The sequence below is a fragment of the Culex quinquefasciatus genome, chromosome 1 (assembly GCF_015732765.1).
Source record: "Culex quinquefasciatus strain JHB chromosome 1, VPISU_Cqui_1.0_pri_paternal, whole genome shotgun sequence".
NCBI classification, from domain to species: domain Eukaryota; kingdom Metazoa; phylum Arthropoda; class Insecta; order Diptera; family Culicidae; genus Culex; species Culex quinquefasciatus.
Genome location: NC_051861.1, coordinates 2594590 through 2612706, shown reverse-complemented (window position 1 = coordinate 2612706; position 18117 = coordinate 2594590). Strand labels below are relative to the sequence as shown.

Below are 18117 nucleotides of genomic sequence, written 5' to 3'. Positions count from 1 at the left end.
TTCCGGCGGAACAAATGAACGCGCGCGTGTCGTCGGTTACCTCAGCAGGCTTTACCGGACCAGGGGGAGGGTAGCGCGTCAATTGTTGGCAAATTGAATAATTTTGTATGAATTTCAATAAGTCGTGGCTCTGGAAAAATCTCGCCATAAATTTGCTGTGAAATTTTTGGAGGAATCACAAAAGATCCTAACGATAACACCGTAGAAGCTAGGTTAGGTTAGGGTAATTGGCTTCACGATTAGATTCATCAAGCGCTGCCCGGTTCTGCCAAATGAACCGTGCTAATGATCATAAACTACTCCGACTCTCTTGTCCCGAAACGAAAGTTGGAGAGCATGATGTTGATGATGGCACATAGTACATAAATTAGGTTATCGCTTATTTGGACCGACTCCCCCACCGGGGTAGGAGAGAGATTTCGTGTACGCGGGTTGCCTTTATTGTCTGTTATGGTGGCGATGGAACCATTCCCTTTTATACGACAGCATCATATGTGGCGGCACAAAATTCAATATAAATATATGAACGAGTGCGAGAATCAAGAAGCGTTAAGCGACTAGGTTGGCTTTATTTTATTTCTCGGGCAGATTTTGAGATAGAACGGTGGATCAGAAGCTGGATTTTCTTTAAAATTATTTCAAAATAATAATTTAAATCATCTTCCTCACAAAATCAATTGAAAAGCATCCTGTTTGATTTGTTTGTGCCTGAAGGGACCATCCATAAACCACGTGGACACTTTTTTGGGAATCTGTTACCCCCCCCCCCCTCGTGGACAATTGTCCATACAAAAAAAACTTTTTTGTATGGATCGTGGACAATCGCTATACCCCCCCCCCCCCACCCAAAGTGTCCACGTGGTTTATGGATGGTCCCGAACGAAGTTTCGCAAAAGTTCCGCAAGAGGTCAAACGTCAGCTGTTGAGGTTATCGGAAAATCAACCCTTCCTAAATCTTTCATTTGTATAGCTAATACTTATCCAAACTCAATGATTTTCAATACGGACTTATGGGACCACAAACCGGACCGAATGGAACAAATCCGGCCAATGTCCTTTCAGCATGTTCCGAGAAATTAGAGTGAAAAAAAATCAAGGCTGTACGCACCCGTGCAAATCAACCAACGATTTGCAATGAAATCATCAACAAATCGCTAGATTGTTTTAACAAGAACTATTTTTAAATCTCAATCAGTTGCTCATGAATGAATCGACCGTCTTCGCTTATTCAAGAATATACACTTTTAATTCGCTTACGTCACGTGACCTCCCGCCAACTCAATTGGCGCTTTGATTGTGGGGCCATCCAGTTGAGTCAATTTAAGGCACTGCGTCCGAGTGAGAATTGCACTGCCTTGAGTGGTGCTGATAAGCGGTGATTGCGCCGGCATTGCGCGAACAATCATGATTTACGAGAGAGAGAGAGAGAGAGTGAGTGAGAGAGAGTGCGCGATTGCTATCAGCCAACTGTCAATTGATTATGAAATGGGAAATCGATGTGTGAGTCGGCCGTGTGCGTGTTTGATGAATGTTTTATTTGCTTTACGATAATTGACGATAAATTGAAGGGTTCTTCAATTAGTAACAATCGAAAAGCCATAAAATGTAGCGTTACTTGTTGAAAAGGTTGACAGAGAATGACGATAAAATGTCTCTCCGGTAGAATTGCATTCGAAACTATGTTTGGTCTTTCTTGTTTTTTTTCTCTCATTTTCACATAATTTTTTTGGGGAGAGATGGAGAGAGAAAGAGAGTGAGAGCGATAAAAATGTTTTGAGGATCCACAATTTGGAGATGCAAATATATATGAAAATCAGTCAGTTGATACTTCCATAAGTTGACGATGTGCCTTCCTATCAACGTTGTTGTGGGAAGGGCTTAATAAACAAAAAATATTTTTATATAACTATTATCATATTAAAAAAAACTCAATCTCAAACCACCGTTTCCGAGAAGTGTCAGCCGGTTCCCTTCATCAGGATCTTTATTTTTTCTGCTCCGAGGAGCACTTTTTATTCTCTCTTTCACCTCCGCAAAAGATTCGAATTTTCGTACCAGCGAGTGTGTGGGTGCCGAAAAGCGCGCCAATTTTCCGTCGATGTTCGCCATATTTCCACTTGAGCGTGCAAATGTTGGCGCCCACCCACGTGGCATTTCGAGTCCATTGTGGAGTGAGATGGTAAAGACAATGTCTGGGACCCTCCCCCCCTCTCTAACATATGTGATAACAACATCGTTGTCAATATCTTTCCCTTCTCCTTCGAGGATGCTTATTGCCGTCGTCAGCCAACAACAGCTTGCGCGCTCCAGAGTTTCGTTGATTGAAATTGGAAATGAATATAGTTATGTTGTTTGATGTGAGAGTGTTTGGGTGTGTCTATTTAGTCATAGGGGAGGGAGGGTTTGATTATGTCGGATGGAGAAGAGTGTTTAGGGTAATTGTTGATTAGCGTTAAGTGTTTACACATGCTGGGCATGGTCCTTAAGATGTGCTGTGTGTACCGCAGAGCGTGTTTAAGCGGATTATGAAGTGTGGTGGAAGATTGATTCGAGACCCCGGTTACGCCGACGACTGTCTATGACTGGACTGGCAATTATTGGTCACGGTTGGTCAAGTGGTCACACGTTGATGGGAGCTGGAACTTGACCGCGATGCCATTCTGATGAATGGAACGGAGATGCGTGTCTGTGGTGACAAATGCATGTTGTCTTGTCGAGGACAGAGGGAAGTGAATAATTGAATTCAGTACAATGGACATTGAATTTCTTGGGATTTCCATGGATTATAAGGAGTCTTGATTCATATTATACTATACATCGACTGAAACTGGAACAATTCTATTGTAAAAACAGTCTACAATTGTTCTACTTAATTTCAAAGGCTTCCTGTTTGTACTTTTAGTTGTGGTTGAAAATGAACTTTTTTTTTCATCTTTGATTTTTGTGTGTATAACTTTTAAAATACTTATCCAAACCCATTCCGAATGGAACAAATTCGGTCAAAGTTCGTTTAGCCAGTTCCGAGAAAATCGAGTGAAAAAAATCATATCCATAGACACTCATATTACACAATTTGCTAAGAATTTGATTCTGATTAGGTATTTAGATGCGAAGGAGGCTTAATGTTTTTTTTTTATACCCAGTATTGCCCAAACTGGCCTGGTTCCGTGAATAACGAAGTGAAAATTTTCATGCTAGTAAACGAAAATCATGAAATATATTTTGATAGGCTCCGTCACGACGAAGCCTTGATCGCTACTTACATTTTTTTGGTGAGATTTAAATACCTAAAATGAAGCAAATAGCGGTATAACGCAACATCATTGTAAAATTTTGGATCGATACCACAGAAAGTGCTCTACGGACAATGTTCTTTGTCAACATTCATGAAATAGCAGATTCTGCTAGCAGTTCTTGAACAAAAATTTTTCAGCGATGGAATAATCACCATCAAAAAAAAAAATCCACACTCAAGATCAGAGGTCAACTGCTTAACGAAAGTCGCCATCAATATCTTTTCACTTGCGCTAACGATTTCAAAGCGCTTAAGATATAAAATTGCTTCCAACTACCGGCAACATGTTCTTTTGACCATTACTTAGTCACTAACTTGAAAAATAATCCTGAAAAATGTCAATAATTAGCAAACACCAACAAAAAAACAAACGCGCTAAGTCTATTGACGTTTCAATTTTGACTGCTCATTCCAATCGAAGGCTGAAGAAAATCGAGCGAGAAGCGAAGGCAAATAAAGAACAAAGGGTGGCAACCAACACCACCAACATGCTGGTGCAGCGCCTGTTGGAGTGAGCAAGTGCTGCCAGGAAACTTTCGCTATAAATGCTACTTTTCGTGAGTGTTCGCTTAAAATTTCATCAATTTCGGCAGCACTAAGCAGACCCAAAAGAGCGCTGGAGGAAAAAAAGAACTAAGCTGAAAATAGAAAAAGGGGCGTGGCCCAATGCACTCGACTGATTGGAATGCATTTTTGAAATATATTTTTTAAATGCTTGTAAAAGGAATAGCATAACCTTTAATAAAAGTGAAAATAAACAGAAATGTTCACAAAAAGTTGCTCTACTCGTTGGTGTACATGGTTTTAGTGAATTTCAAGGAACAATTCAGATTATCCAGCATCATTCAAACACGACCGCTTATTAGGCTTAAAATGGGCATATTTCCCCTATTATTCCATCCCTGATCAGTTTAAATAAAAAAAATACTCATTGAAACATTGTTTAGGAAACTGTTCCCTGAAATGACAATATATATTTGTTGTTCAAATGACAATATGTTCTAGAGTTTTTGCCTTCCTCATCTTACTGAGGAAAGGCTATAAAATCACTCGAAAAATGAACTTCTTAATTCGGCCTCGTAGACCCACCTTCACGTATACCTATCGACTCAGAATCATGTTTTGAGCAAATGTCTGTGTGGATGTGTGTAGGTGGGTGGACAAAAAAATTGTCACTCGATTATCTCCGGACTGGATGAACGGATTTTGACCGTATTAAACTCATTCGATCCGTCTTGGGGTCCCATAGGTCTCTATTTGAAATCAGCAAGTTTAGTTAAGTACTTCAAAAGTTATGCTAAAAAAACGATTTTGGCATATGTCCGGAAGATTGTAAAAAGGGTGGTTTTTGCAAGAAACCCTATCATGTTATACATTTTCAGAAAGGTATTCAAAAAACCTTACCAATGAGCCTAAAACATCAATAATCTGACAACCCTATCAAAAGTTATTAGCACTTAAGTGTTATTTATACACTTTTTGGAGGCCGGATCTCAGATATTTCAGTAAAAATGATGTCCGGGTCCATCATGCGACCCATCGATAGTTAGATAATTGAAAGACCTTTCAAATGAGCCTAAAATATCAAGGATCTGACAACCCTATAAAAAGTTATTAGCACTTAAGTGTTATTTATACACTTTTTGGATGCCGGATCTCAGATATTTCAGTAAAAATGATTTTCGGGTCCATCATGCGACCCATCATTAGTTAGATAATTGAAAGACCTTTCAAATGAGCCTAAAACATCAAAGATTTGACAACCCTATAAAAAGTTATTAGCACTTAAGTGTTATTTATACACTTTTTGGAGGCCGGATCTCAGATATTTCAGTAAAAATGATGTCCGGGTCCATTATGCAACCCATCATTAGTTAGATAATTGACAGACCTTTCAAATGAGCCTAAAACATCAAGGATCTGACAACCCTATCAAAAGTTATTAGCACTTAAGTGTTATTTATACACTTTTTGGATGCCGGATCTCAGATATTTCAGTAAAAATTATGTCCGGGTCCATCATGCGACCCATCGTTAGTTATATAATTGAAAGACCTTTCAAATGAGCCTAAAACATCAAGGATCTGACAACCCTATCAAAAGTTATTAGCACTTAAGTGTTATTTATATACTTTCTGGAGGCCGGATCTGAGATATTGTGATAAAAATATTGTCTGAATCTTCCATGTGAACTTTCGTTGGATAGTTTTTTTTTATCAGACCTTGCCGATGAGCCAGAAAAATTGAAGGTCTGCGAACCCTATCAAAAGAAATCAGTAATAAAATTGATTTGTTAAACATGTTAAGGGAATGTTGCTATTTTTACTGAATGTATTGACTTTATGAAGTGAGGAAGGCACCAACCACCTAAAGGTGGATTAAGTATGGTTTTTTTTGAAAAGATTTAATAAGCTAGATTTTTACCTTACAATTGAATAAAACAATCCATCAGCTAAATTATACTCATTTCACTGCGGCAAATCGTAAAAAAAAACTGTCATCGTCACAGTCACGGTTGCCTTCATTCACGTATTTCACAACATGCAACATGCTAATTTGTTTTGTCTAAACAATGACAGAGTGTGCGCTTGCAAAGGCAAAGCACAAACAGAAAAAAAGCCTTGAAAAATGATGCACCAACCGCAAGGTTGGTCGCATGATGTTGGCGCGCATTCACTAGGGTGACGCATTTTTCCTGACTATTAATCGAGTGTTGGCGTTGAACTTCGACCCGGGTCCATATTTCACGTCCCGACACACATATTTTCCCCGGTGACGCGATGCATTTTAAACTTAGCAGGCTGATGTTCGCAAACGAGACGGTTTTAATTATCACACGTCGTAACGTTGTTTTTTTTTGCACGTCAACCGTGTAAATAACAAGAAAAATATAAAATGGTGCAACTCGGTCAGAAGACTAAATACATCCAAAATAATATACATTTATTTATATTCCGTGCGGCGCAGACGTCACCTTGAGTGGCCTAAGAGAGGAGCGCAGTTCTAACCACGTGATTTGAAAAATTTCACCCGAAAAGCCGAAAGCAAGCGCGCCTACTACGATGGCGGCGATGCTGACGGTTGGAAGACCTTTCCGTTATTATTGTTTCCGGTTGGGTGATAGTATGCCATGAAAACGGCAAATCGCGCATTGTTTAGTTGACGATGGGAATTTTGCGTTCGTTTGGGCTGATGAGAGAGTGTTGAGAGATTACGAGGTATGACAGATTGCGGCTCTCGCTGGCGCAGGTTGATTCGGGCAAAGGGGGCCAGACACCAGCATGATTGAAGCATAATAGAGTCGAAAAGCGGGCTTTCCCATATAAAGATTCAAATAGGCCGACTCAGTGGGCTCCATTTTGCGCTGCGCTCTCCCGCTATGGGATCAGGTTTCTGCAGTTGAGCCCGTTTTGTGTTAATTAGAAACGAAAAGAAAAAAAAACGAGCTGAGCAGTGTCCATTTTGGTGCCACGTCAATGAGCTCAACTTTGGTCTTGCATCGATACACATTTCTGCCCAAAAAAGGTGAAAACTAGATAAGATATCGGGTGGCGAAGCCTATTGCGGCGTACATTGGCCGGTTATGCAATCACCGGCCGTACAGAGTGTACGCTCTGTCGTCGTCGCCTGCTGCTCAAAAATAGAAATTGAGTTCACTCTCTGCGCGCGGGGTTCAGGCCGTTCGTCGTGGCCAACTGGGATTTCTTTTCGGGGTGGGCCACGTTTTCCAAACCTTTCATACACACACCTTGGATCCGATTTGATTTCCGCACTGGCCGGCCTGCAGATGCACAATTTCTCTCATGGTGACGACGACGGTTTCGGGTTCGGCGACGCGGCGTTAATTAGATTAGGCTTACACTTGGTCAACTTGGTACTGGACGGACGTACGGGAACCGACGATGTTCTTTGCGCGACCGATCGACTCAGACTACCAACTCTCTTTCCTCGCGCGGTCACTTGGCTGTGGTGCCCGCCGCAGCCTACTACGGCGCTGGTGGTATCTGTGTGTTCCACGCGGACTCTCACTCACTACTTTTGCTGACTACACGGCCTGCTTTGACACTCTAATTCTATTACACAGCTTTTGTCACACACCACGACGACGACGACGACCACGGCTAACGGACTAATGGAGATGTCTTCCTCTTGCTGATTTCACACTTCGGAAGCCGGTGAAAAGAGATGAATTTTCCACTCATTCATGAGAGCGGCGCGCGCACGATCTTACTCACACCATCACCCTAATGCTCTCATCCGCATGCGGCTAGAAAATGTGGATTGTCACGCAGCGCTGAGCTGGGCTGCGTAATGTGAGTGAGAGAATCGAGATGAAACGGATTTATGAAAGTATGAATGATGTTATGATAAGCTCGGAAGTAGTTGTGCCATGGCGAAATGTTTTTGTAAAAATGATTCACAGATGAATGATAACTGCGATGTAGAAGATAAAAAAAACACAAACTGTTTTTATAAATCAATATTTCCTTCAAAACACTCATAAAGTGATGCTTTTGTAAAGAAATAAAATTAAAAAGTTTTTTCAATATTTTTTTCTTAAAGCTTAAATCCGTTGATTTAAAGTTCAAAATTATCTTGATAATATCTTTATTGTTGATCTGCTTAAATGATCTTGGAAAAGAACTCTAGGATAGTCTTATAATCTCTATTTCTAATCCAAAGCAACAAACATTTCATTCACCGTTGTTGTTGTAAAACAACAAATTTTTAAAACCTCTACCAAGATCCGCGGGCACACATCACTTTCGTTGTAACTGTACCGGTTTTCCTCTCCCTCTCCACGCGTTTACTCCGCACTTTCTGCGCTTACTTACACCTGCTTACATTGGAGCAGTGGCTTCTTCGCTCTCGTCTTCGCTCAATTCAACGAAATGTGTTCATCATCGCCGCCGCGTCGTCAAAACCCGTCCAACTGAGACAATTAGCATAGCACCGGTTCCCCGCCTCCCTCACGCACACTTTGTCGAACGTTGTGTTACTTTGTATCAGATTCAGAACTATCACCACGATGAACGCATCTAATGACGTCGATACGTGCCAGTGTGAACCGCACCACCGCGTGTACTTTGTACAGTGATTTGCGGTGTTTTACTTTAGCCGCACGAGAACATGCAGTGAAATGCAACAATACATTGAGCATGCCATGAGAAAGTGACGCCGGTGCGGTGTTGAACGTGTTTTGGGTGTAGTCGTCGTAGCCTACTATCACCCAAGTATTGCGGTTTCGCCTCAATGTCGTCGTCGTCGTCGTCGTCGATCTTCGTTCGTTATCAATAAATTAACCCTGGAACGGCAGCGTGTAACACGTTTGTAATCACCTTATTTCCCATCGAACCAACATCGTCGTCCTCACTTGCCGTCACACCGGGGTCTGCTGCTGTTTTCGACGTTGAAGTAGATGTTATCGGGGAAAACTGGCTACAGCATACATCCAGGCGGCGGTAATTGATCTATTTGCTTGATGTCACTTTGCGTGATTGGTGCGCGCGCTTCGGGTCCGGTTGTTTGTGACATCGAGTGGACTGGAATGTCCATCATCATACTTCCGAACAGGCGGCCGGGGGATGAGATAAAATTCAATTTATGTGCTGTGCTGCTGTGGGGTTGACGTGGAGGGTTGATTTCGCTTTTTATTGGGTTATTTTGATTCGATGAAATCTGATTTCTGCGGTGGCAAATTACATGCCACGGTCAATCATGGAGTGCCATTGAATAATAATCATACTTTCGTTAGTCAATTATTTTGTCGAATTTCATATGATGATTCGCACTGATTCCAAAAATATCCCGATCAATGTCAATTTCTTGTGGTGAAATGACATAATTTACGAAAATACTCTTAAGACTTTTGAAATAAATAAACAAACAATAGAGTTTAAAATTTATTTATAAGACTATAACAGTTAAAAAGAAGCTGTTCCATTCAATTTGAAAAATCTAAACATTATTAAACATTATGTCCTTTCAATATCGACACAAATATGGTCTGCTGTGGTTGACCATATTGTGACTTTTGTACAAGCATTTCTGCGATTCAAAAATAAAAAGTCAAAGATCGGGATTGTGGTCGACCGAAGGCGATTCTATAGTTATATGTCAATTTAAAATATATTTTTTAAAATTTGTTATAACAGGTCGCATGAACTTTGAACAAATTGCAACGTTTTTATTGAATGCTGACCAAAACTAAACTAATAAAAATACTTTGAAATGGAAAAGTAAATAAAAATCTAGAAAAGGTAAAATATAGGTATCACAGGAATTTAGATATCAAGAAAATAAGATAATTCGAAAAGAAAAATTTAAAGTACACATTGTCCTCATGTTCCAAAATTCCGTACAAAATTTTCAAGATGGAATAAGGCTTTCCAGGCCCAGTGAAAAAAGTATAATTTAACACAAAAATGACTCCTCGTCATAGTGTCCTGCACGCAAAACGGACATTAGGTATAAATTCCTAATTTTTAGGTATAATCGAACCTGACTGCAATAAGGTATTTTATTACTAATCGGCTATTAGTAATAAAATTACTAATAGCGTTTTAGTACGAGAATTCCTATATTTTAGGTATAATTGTAGAACCAAAATACCTTAATTTTAGGTATTTTCTGGAAAAGTGAGGGAACCAAAATTACTAATATTTAGGTATAATCCAAGATGGCGGACCATTATTATTCCTAATTTTTAGGTATAAATACCTAAATTTGAGGTATTTTCAGAAAAAGTGAGGTATCCAAAATTACTAATATTTAGGTATAATCCAAGATGGCGGACCATGATTATTCCTTATTTCTAGGTATAAATACCTAAATTTGAGGTATTTTCTGGAAAAGTGAGGGATCCAAAATTACTGATATTCAGGTATAATCCTAGATGGCGGACCATGATTATTCCTAATTTTTAGGAATAAATACCTAAATTTGAGGTATTTTCAGAAAAAGTGAGGGATCCAAAATTACTAATATTTAGGTGTAATCCAAGATGGCGGACCATGATTATTCCTTATTTCTAGGCATAAATACCTAAATTTGAGGTATTTTCTGGAAAAGTGAGGGATCCAAAATTACTGATATTCAGGTATAATCCAAGATGGCGGACCATGATTATTCCTAACTTTTAGGAATAAATACATAAATTTGAGGTAATTTCAGAAAAAAGTGAGGGATCCAAAATTACTAATATTCAGGTATAATCCAAGATGGCGGACCATGATTATTCCTAATTTTTAGGAATAAATACCTAAATTTGAGGTATTTTCAGAAAAAGTGAGGGATCCAAAATTACTAATATTTAGGTGTAATCCAAGATGGCGGACCATGATTATTCCTTATTTCTAGGTATAAATACCTAAATTTGAGGTATTTTGTGGAAAAGTGAGGGATCCAAAATTACTGATATTCAGGTATAATCCAAGATGGCGGACCATGATTATTCCTAACTTTTAGGAATAAATACATAAATTTGAGGTAATTTCAGAAAAAAGTGAGGGATCCAAAATTACTAATATTTAGGTATAATCCAAGATGGCGGACCATGATTATTCCTTATTTCTAGGTATAAATACCTAAATTTGAGGTATTTTCAGAAAAAGTGAGGGATCCAAAATTACTGATATTCAGGTATAATCAAAGATGGCGGACCATGATTATTCCTAATTTTTAGGTATAAAAACCTAAATTTGAGGTATTTTCTGGAAAAGTGAGGGACCCAAAATTACTGATAATCAGGTAAATCAAAGATGGCGGACCATGATTATTCCTTATTTCTAGGCATAAATACCTAAATTTGAGGTATTTTCTAGTAAAGTGAGGGATCAAAAATTACTTATACTTAAGAATAATCAAAGATATGCAGGCAGAAGAAAACAATGGTTTATATGATATTAATATTTTTATTTACATCAAACACAACTATTTCATAAATGTTCTCACCTAAAAATAAATATTAAAATTCAAATTATATTAATTTTTTTTAATGTATCCATATTTTTAATATTAAATTTATCTATTTTTTATATTTTGTTTTTTTTTTTCATGTTTTAATAATTTAATATTTTATTTTTTAATATTTAAATATTTAAATATTTAAATATCTAAATATTTAAATATTTAAATATTTAAATATCTAAATATCTAAATATTTAAATATTTAAATATCTAAATATTTTAATATTTAAATATTTTAATGCTTAATATTTTGATATTTTAATATTTTAATATTTTATTATTTTAATATTTTATTATTTTAATATTTAAATATTTAAATATTTAAATATTTAAATATTTAAATATTTTAATATTTTAATATTTTAATTTTTTTTTTTTTTTTTATTGCCCAATGGGCATTGGGTTAAGTTCACTGCGACCACCTGAGAAGGCTATCTTTTGTGATGTACCCTGGTTACTGTCCATACTACAAATTACTCGTATCCATTGGATCGGAAGACGAGGGGTTATTTTGCAGACATGGTTTATCCCAATTCGGCGCAATACAGTCGATGAACTGTATGACCTTCTTGGGATGGGTGTGGTGCCATACATTGTACGGCGTAAGAAGTTGCGATCCAAGGAACCGCAGCCTTCGAGACACAAGTGCTCCGCAGAAGCAGAGTAAATGTGCCGAGCTTTCCAGCTCAGTTAAACAAAAACGACAGAGGTTGTTAGGCCACCTGCCGATTTTGTGCAGGTGATATCTGGCAGGACAATGTCCTGTTAGAAGCCCTGCGAGTATTCGTAGTTCCCTACGGTTTAAGCCAAGAAGTTTCCTGGCAATTGAAGGACTTGGAGTGATAAAAGTTTTAGCTTGTCTCAATCCTCGCATCTCACCCCAGATTGAAGCGATTTGCGATTGTCCCCAATTAGTTATTTCTTGCTTCACGGCACTTTTTGAGATTCCAAGGAACGGCTCGGGACCCACGAAGATGTTTGATGAGCCTTGTCTGGCAAGTTCATCAGCCATTTCGTTGCCTTCAATGCCGCAGTGCCCTGGGACCCAAAACAGCATCACTCTGTTGTGCCGAGAAGCAAGTTCCCTTAGGGAAGCGACGCACTCCCAAACAAGTTTGGATTCGCATTTAGAGGATTTTAATGCCAATAGTGCAGCTTGGCTATCCGAGAAAATACCGATTTTTGCGTGTCTATAATTTCTCATAATACACGTCCTCGCACAGATGTGTATGGCATACACTTCTGCTTGAAAACGGTAGGCCACTTTCCCATAGATATGGTTTCCCTGGTTCGAGGACCGAAGACTCCAGCTCCAGTAGAAGTGCCCATTTTTGAACCATCCGTAAAGAAACGAATAGTTCCTTCTGGAAGTGTAGGTCCTCCATTACTCCACATTTGGCGATTTGTTTCAATCACCTCATATGGAATGTCCATGTTGGGCCTCGCCTCCATGCAGTCCGAGACTGAAGTTGCAAGGGGAAATGTCACAAGCCTTCACGATCCGCGAGTGACCCGTTCCATCTCCTTCCACCCAGTTGTTACACCGTTGTAGTCGTAGAGCGCCAAGCGCTGCCTCCTGCTTCACATGTAAATGTAAAGGCAGAATGCATAGCATGGCTTCCATGGCCGCGGTGGGGTTGTTTTCATTGCACTCGTTACAGAGAGACATGCCAGTCGTTGGAGCTTGGTCAGCTTCGACTGACATGTCTTCTGTTCAGTCTTCGGCCACCAAACGGTCGACGCATAGGTTACCCTAGGTCGAGCGATGGTGGTGTAAGACCAGAATGCAAGTTTTGGTTTAAGGCCCCAGGTTTTGCCGAGCATTTTGTTGCACGCCCAGATAGCAGTAGTTGCCTTCTTTACCGCATAGTCCAGATGTGCATTCCAGTTCAGCTTTTTGTCAAGGATTACTCCTAGATATTTGACCTCGGAACTGAAGGTCAGTTGGGTTCCTTTCAAGGTAGGCGGCCTAAGGTCGTGTTTCCTCCTGTTAGTAAACGGGATTATCACGGTTTTGTTGGGGTTTATCGTCAGCCCTTCCTGCTCACACCACGACATGGTGCAGTTTAGAGCTGACTGTAGACGGTCCGATAACGTTCCGTCGTACTTCCCCCGGATGATTAAGACTACGTCGTCAGCATATCCAATGACTTCGTAGCCAAGTAGTGTGAGTTTTCTTAGAAGGCTATCTACCACCAGCAGCCAAAGCAAAGGAGATAGTACTCCCCTTGCGGACAGCCTTTGGCTGCTGTTATTGTGATAGATGTGTCTCCTAGCGATGCTGAAATCTCTCTGCTCGTAAGCATAGCATGAATCCAGCTCGCAGTTGTTCCATCGACGTTCCTCGACCGGAGCGCTTCATTGATGGCTGTGTACGAAGTGTTATCGAAGGCACCCTGAATATCAAGAAAAGCACAAAGTGCAGATTCTTTATATTTCAGTGCGTTCTCGATACGTGACACTAACGTGTGTAGGGCAGTTTCGGTCGATTTGCCCGCTTGGTATGCATATTGGTGTTTATGCAAAGGAAGTCCTTCAAGAACTTCGCCCGGATGTGGTTGTCCGTGATTTTCTCCATAAGCTTGAGCAGCGTTGCTGTCAGGCTTATGGGTCTGAAGGCTTTTGGCGTCGTGGGATCACTTCTGCCGGCCTTAGGTATGAAGATCACTTTGACTTTGCGCCAGCTTCGAGGGATGTAGCCCAGGGTGCAGCTGGCTCGAAGTAGGTTGATCAGCTCAGCCATTATGGTGTCGGCTGCTTTTTGGAGAAAGATTGGAAGGATGCCATCGGGTCCCGCAGCCTTCAGTGGTTCAAACGTGCCGAGGGCCCATTTGATTGAAGACTGATTGAACATTCGACGGGCTAGTTGGACTGACTCTCTTGATGGTCGACACCATGCGCCATCTGCAGTCCGGATACTAGCAGCATCCTCCTCTCTTTCAGTTGATTCTGGAAAGTGCATACTCATGAGTACTTGCAGTGTTTCCTTGTTTGTGACAGTGAGAGTGCCTCGCTCGTCTCTCACCTGTCCTAGACCGTTAGAATGGTCTTTCGACAACGCCTTTTGGAGTCGGGTTGCTTCAGACATCGAGCTTATGTCCTCGCAGAAATTGGCCAGGCTAGTTTTTTTGGCCCTCCTCAGCTCCGCGTTGTACTTCGTTAGGGCTGCTTTGTAGGCATCCCATTCAGAAGTGAGCTTTGCTCGGTTGAAAAGCCTTCGTGCCTCCTTACGGAGGTTGCTCAGGCTTTCGCTCCACCACGGTACGTCCCGACAGATTTCCCTCACCTTTTTTGGGCAGCTTGCCTGATAGGCAGCCGTGACTCTGTGGAGAATATCCGCTGCATTGTCCAATTCTTCGGGTGTTCGTATCCGTGGAGGGGCATGTGGTTTGGACCGGGAAAGGTGACCTCGGAAGGCATTCCAGTCCGTGTCGGATGGGTCACGAAACGTTTCCCTTTTCAGTTGACTGGCTTCTATGTCGAAGACAATCTGTCTGTGATCAGATAGACTAGCTTCTTCAGAGACATGCCAGTTTTTTATTTTGTCTGCGAAAGCAGCACTACACAGAGTGAGGTCCAAAACCTCCTGTCTTGCGACAGTAACAAAAGTAGGTTCATTGCCCTTATTGCATACATTGACATCATGCGACGACAGGTATTCAAGAAGGTACTCACCTCTTTCGTTGACGTCTGTGCTTCCCCATATGGTGTGGTGGGCGTTCGCGTCGCAACCGATGAGGAACGGTTTGTTGACAGCCCTGCAGTAACGCACAAGTGCGTCCACCTCAGGTGGTGGTATTACGTCCTGGTCGCCCGGGAAGTAAGCGGATGCAACGACCACCTCCTGCTTTCCTCTGGTCGTTGGAACCGTTAGCGTTACAGCTACGATGTCACGCTGGGTAAATTCTGTAATGAGAGAATACTTGATATCTCTGCGTAGCAGAATTGCAGATCTTGGGGATGTCTGCGAGTTGCAGTAAATTAACTTACTGTCTGGACTAGTAAGTCCGCGTATTTTCTTGTGGTTTACCCACGGTTCCTGGATGAGAGCAACTCCCAGTTGCTCTTTTGTGAACCTTCTGCTAAGCACACTTGATGCGCCCTTAGCGTGATGAAGGTTCACTTGGATGCAGCGGATGCTGCTCATTGTCCAGGGGGTGTGCCGCCTTCTGCCCGTTGTCCATTGGACTCGAGCGTCGGTTGACGGATGTCGCCGATGTATGAGGACCCAGGATCCTCGTGTAAGCTCCCCAAGGCTTGCAAGCTTGGGGTTACGGGTTTGCTTCCTTTGCCCTTGAGGGGTTTCTGAGCGTTGCTGGTTCCAGGCGGTTGGGGCTTTGAACCGCGAGCGGTTTTTGGCTCCGTACCCGTTGCAGCATCGGTGCTAGAGGCGATTGGTTTTTGCTTATGGGCGTGGGGGTTGGGCTTAACCGCGTTTGCTTTCGCAGATGGTCGTTGCTTGCCCCCCTTGTTGCCTTTTTGCTGTACCGTTCCACCTTTCGCGGGATTGCTCGTTTGAGCAACAGAATTTCCTCTTTTGGCGGTGGATGCGCCCCGGTCACCTTGCGCAAGCGAACCTTGCTGAACTTGAAGTTCAGGTGGGAGTTGTTGGCAGCGATGGTCTCTGCTGACTTCTCATCTACCTCCAGCAGCAGTTCCACCGTCTTGGCAATCACTTTCCTTTTGATTACCCGCCAGGATTTGGTGCTGAGACCGATATTTTGATTCTCCATAAGCTGGAGAATGCGTAGAGTGGAGTCGTTGCAGCTGTCGAAGACGTACGCCGTAAAGGAATGCAGCTTCGGCAGATCTGTGACCTCGATGGCTTTTAGAGAAGCACCTTCCCACGGGATGAGTGAGGTGATAGTCTCTTTCAGCCAGGACGCAGTGCAAGCGTCTCCGCACGCAAGTATCAGGTACCCCTGTTTGAACTCGCAGCTGCGGAAGTTAGGCCTGACCACCGGATTGACGAGATTGCCTATCATTGTAATCAGCGCCTCCTTGACCACTACGAGTTGCTCCATAGAGAGACGTGTTTCGGGATAACCCACGGTGGTGATGGCAATTGGAACAGCGTCCGCCAGCTCCTTGAAGGTGATCCCTGGTCCTGGATTGTGGTTGTCCTTGGACCTTTTGTTTTGTGGACCGGACTGTCCACCGGTATTTGGAGACGGTTGTTCCTCAGAACGTTGCCGTTTCTGCGAAACCACCGAGAAGCGACACAACTCCCGAGCTGCGGCTAGAGAATGGCCTTGGCCAAGGAGCCAGTTGAAGCGCTTGAGCTCAGCATCGCTCATGCGCAAACCTCTGCCCTTTTCCACGGTTTCTCCGTTTCGCCTCGGGTCGTCATCGCCATGCTCTTGACCTGCCTGTACGGATGACCGATTCGGCGTGTCCAGGATTGACGACGAGACCGAGGCGATCGTCCCCAGCGACATGGAGTCTAGTTGCTCCTCCATCTTCTCATCCAGCGATCCGATGCTGTCGAGCTCCACATCGTCCGTCCCCTTGGACGATCCCACCTCTTCATCTTCCTTCTTCTCCACTACTTCCTCTCCACTATCTCCCTTCTCCTTCTCCTTCGTGTCCATTGTTTTGTTTAAAGTATCCATGATTACCGAATGTCTACTGCAAGGAAAAAAACACACTTCAACTGAGACTAGAGCCTGCATAGAGTCAGAGGAGGCTTGGTTACTGCGTGGGGCGCCTTGGTACCACACAGGCTCCGCTAAGACCTGGAAAGATATTTTAGACCCTCCAAACATTCATCCCTCGGCACGGGTCGCATGACACCTTAGATTGGGGTCCATGTAGGAGTGCGTGCAAGCCTCGTTTGCACTAGGACGGCAGACTAGTTTTGTGAACCATCCGTATAGCACTCCGTTTGGTTCTCCGTGGATTTTTGATTTTACGATATGGAAGCAGAGAACAGCCTCCATATCAACGTTCCTCCTTTACCCGGGCTTACGACCGGCAGTTCAGGTTCTCAATGGTTTCTCTTCCCTTTGGTTACAACCACTTATGGTTGTAGCTTAAGTTCAGTTTGTCATCAAGATCCATCATTACAGGCGGAGTTAATAATTTTTTAATTTTTAATATTTTAATATTTTAATATTTTAATATATTTTAATATTTTAATATTTTAATATTTTACTATTTTAACATTTTAATATTTTAATATTTTAATATTTTAATATTTTAATATTTTAATATTTTAATATTTTAATATTTTAATATTTTAATATTTTAATATTTTAATATTTTAATATTTTAATATTTTAATATTCTAATATTTTAATATTTTAATATTTTAATATTTTAATATTTTAATATTTTAATATTTTAATATTTTAATATTTTAATATTTTAATATTTTAATATTTTAATATTTAATATTTTAATATTTAATATTTTATTATTTTTATATTTTGACATTTTTATATTTTAATATTTAATATTTTAATATTTTAACATAATAATATTTTAATATTTCAATATTTGAATATTTTAATACTTTAATATTTTTTTTCAATTCGGTTTTATTTGTGAATAATCAAGTTACAATGAGTTCATTTAGGTACACTACAGAGTTTTGGTGTTCCTTTCAGCTGTGTTTTACATCGTAATTCAATCGAAAAATTATTACTTATAACTATTAAATAGAACATTTTAATATTTTAGTATTTTAAAATTTTAATATTTTAATATTTCAATATTTTAATTTTTAAATTAGGTATTTTCCAAGAGCTATGCTGGCAGAAGACCGAGCCACGTAGCCCAGTGGTAACGCTTCCGCCTCGTAAGCGGTAGATCGGGGTTCAAATCCCGTCTCGGACCAACACAACTGGTGATCT

At 40.9% G+C, this 18117-nt stretch overlaps 1 protein-coding gene across 3 annotated transcripts in view; it reads right to left on the bottom strand.

Moving 5' to 3' along the window:
• Positions 1-18117, bottom strand: part of LOC6035184 (tubulin beta chain) — a 37710-nt gene that overhangs the window by 5715 nt on the left and 13878 nt on the right. The window contains exon 1 of one of the 3 annotated variants that reach the window (XM_038261521.1): positions 7044-7438. The exons of 1 other annotated variant lie outside the window; for it this stretch is intronic. In XM_038261521.1, the coding sequence (XP_038117449.1) occupies positions 7044-7100 (57 nt within the window). In that variant the 5' untranslated portion in view covers positions 7101-7438. Of the gene's footprint in view, positions 1-7043; positions 7439-18117 lie in introns of those variants that run through there. One more of the 3 variants, XM_038261446.1, reaches the window with a different exon arrangement.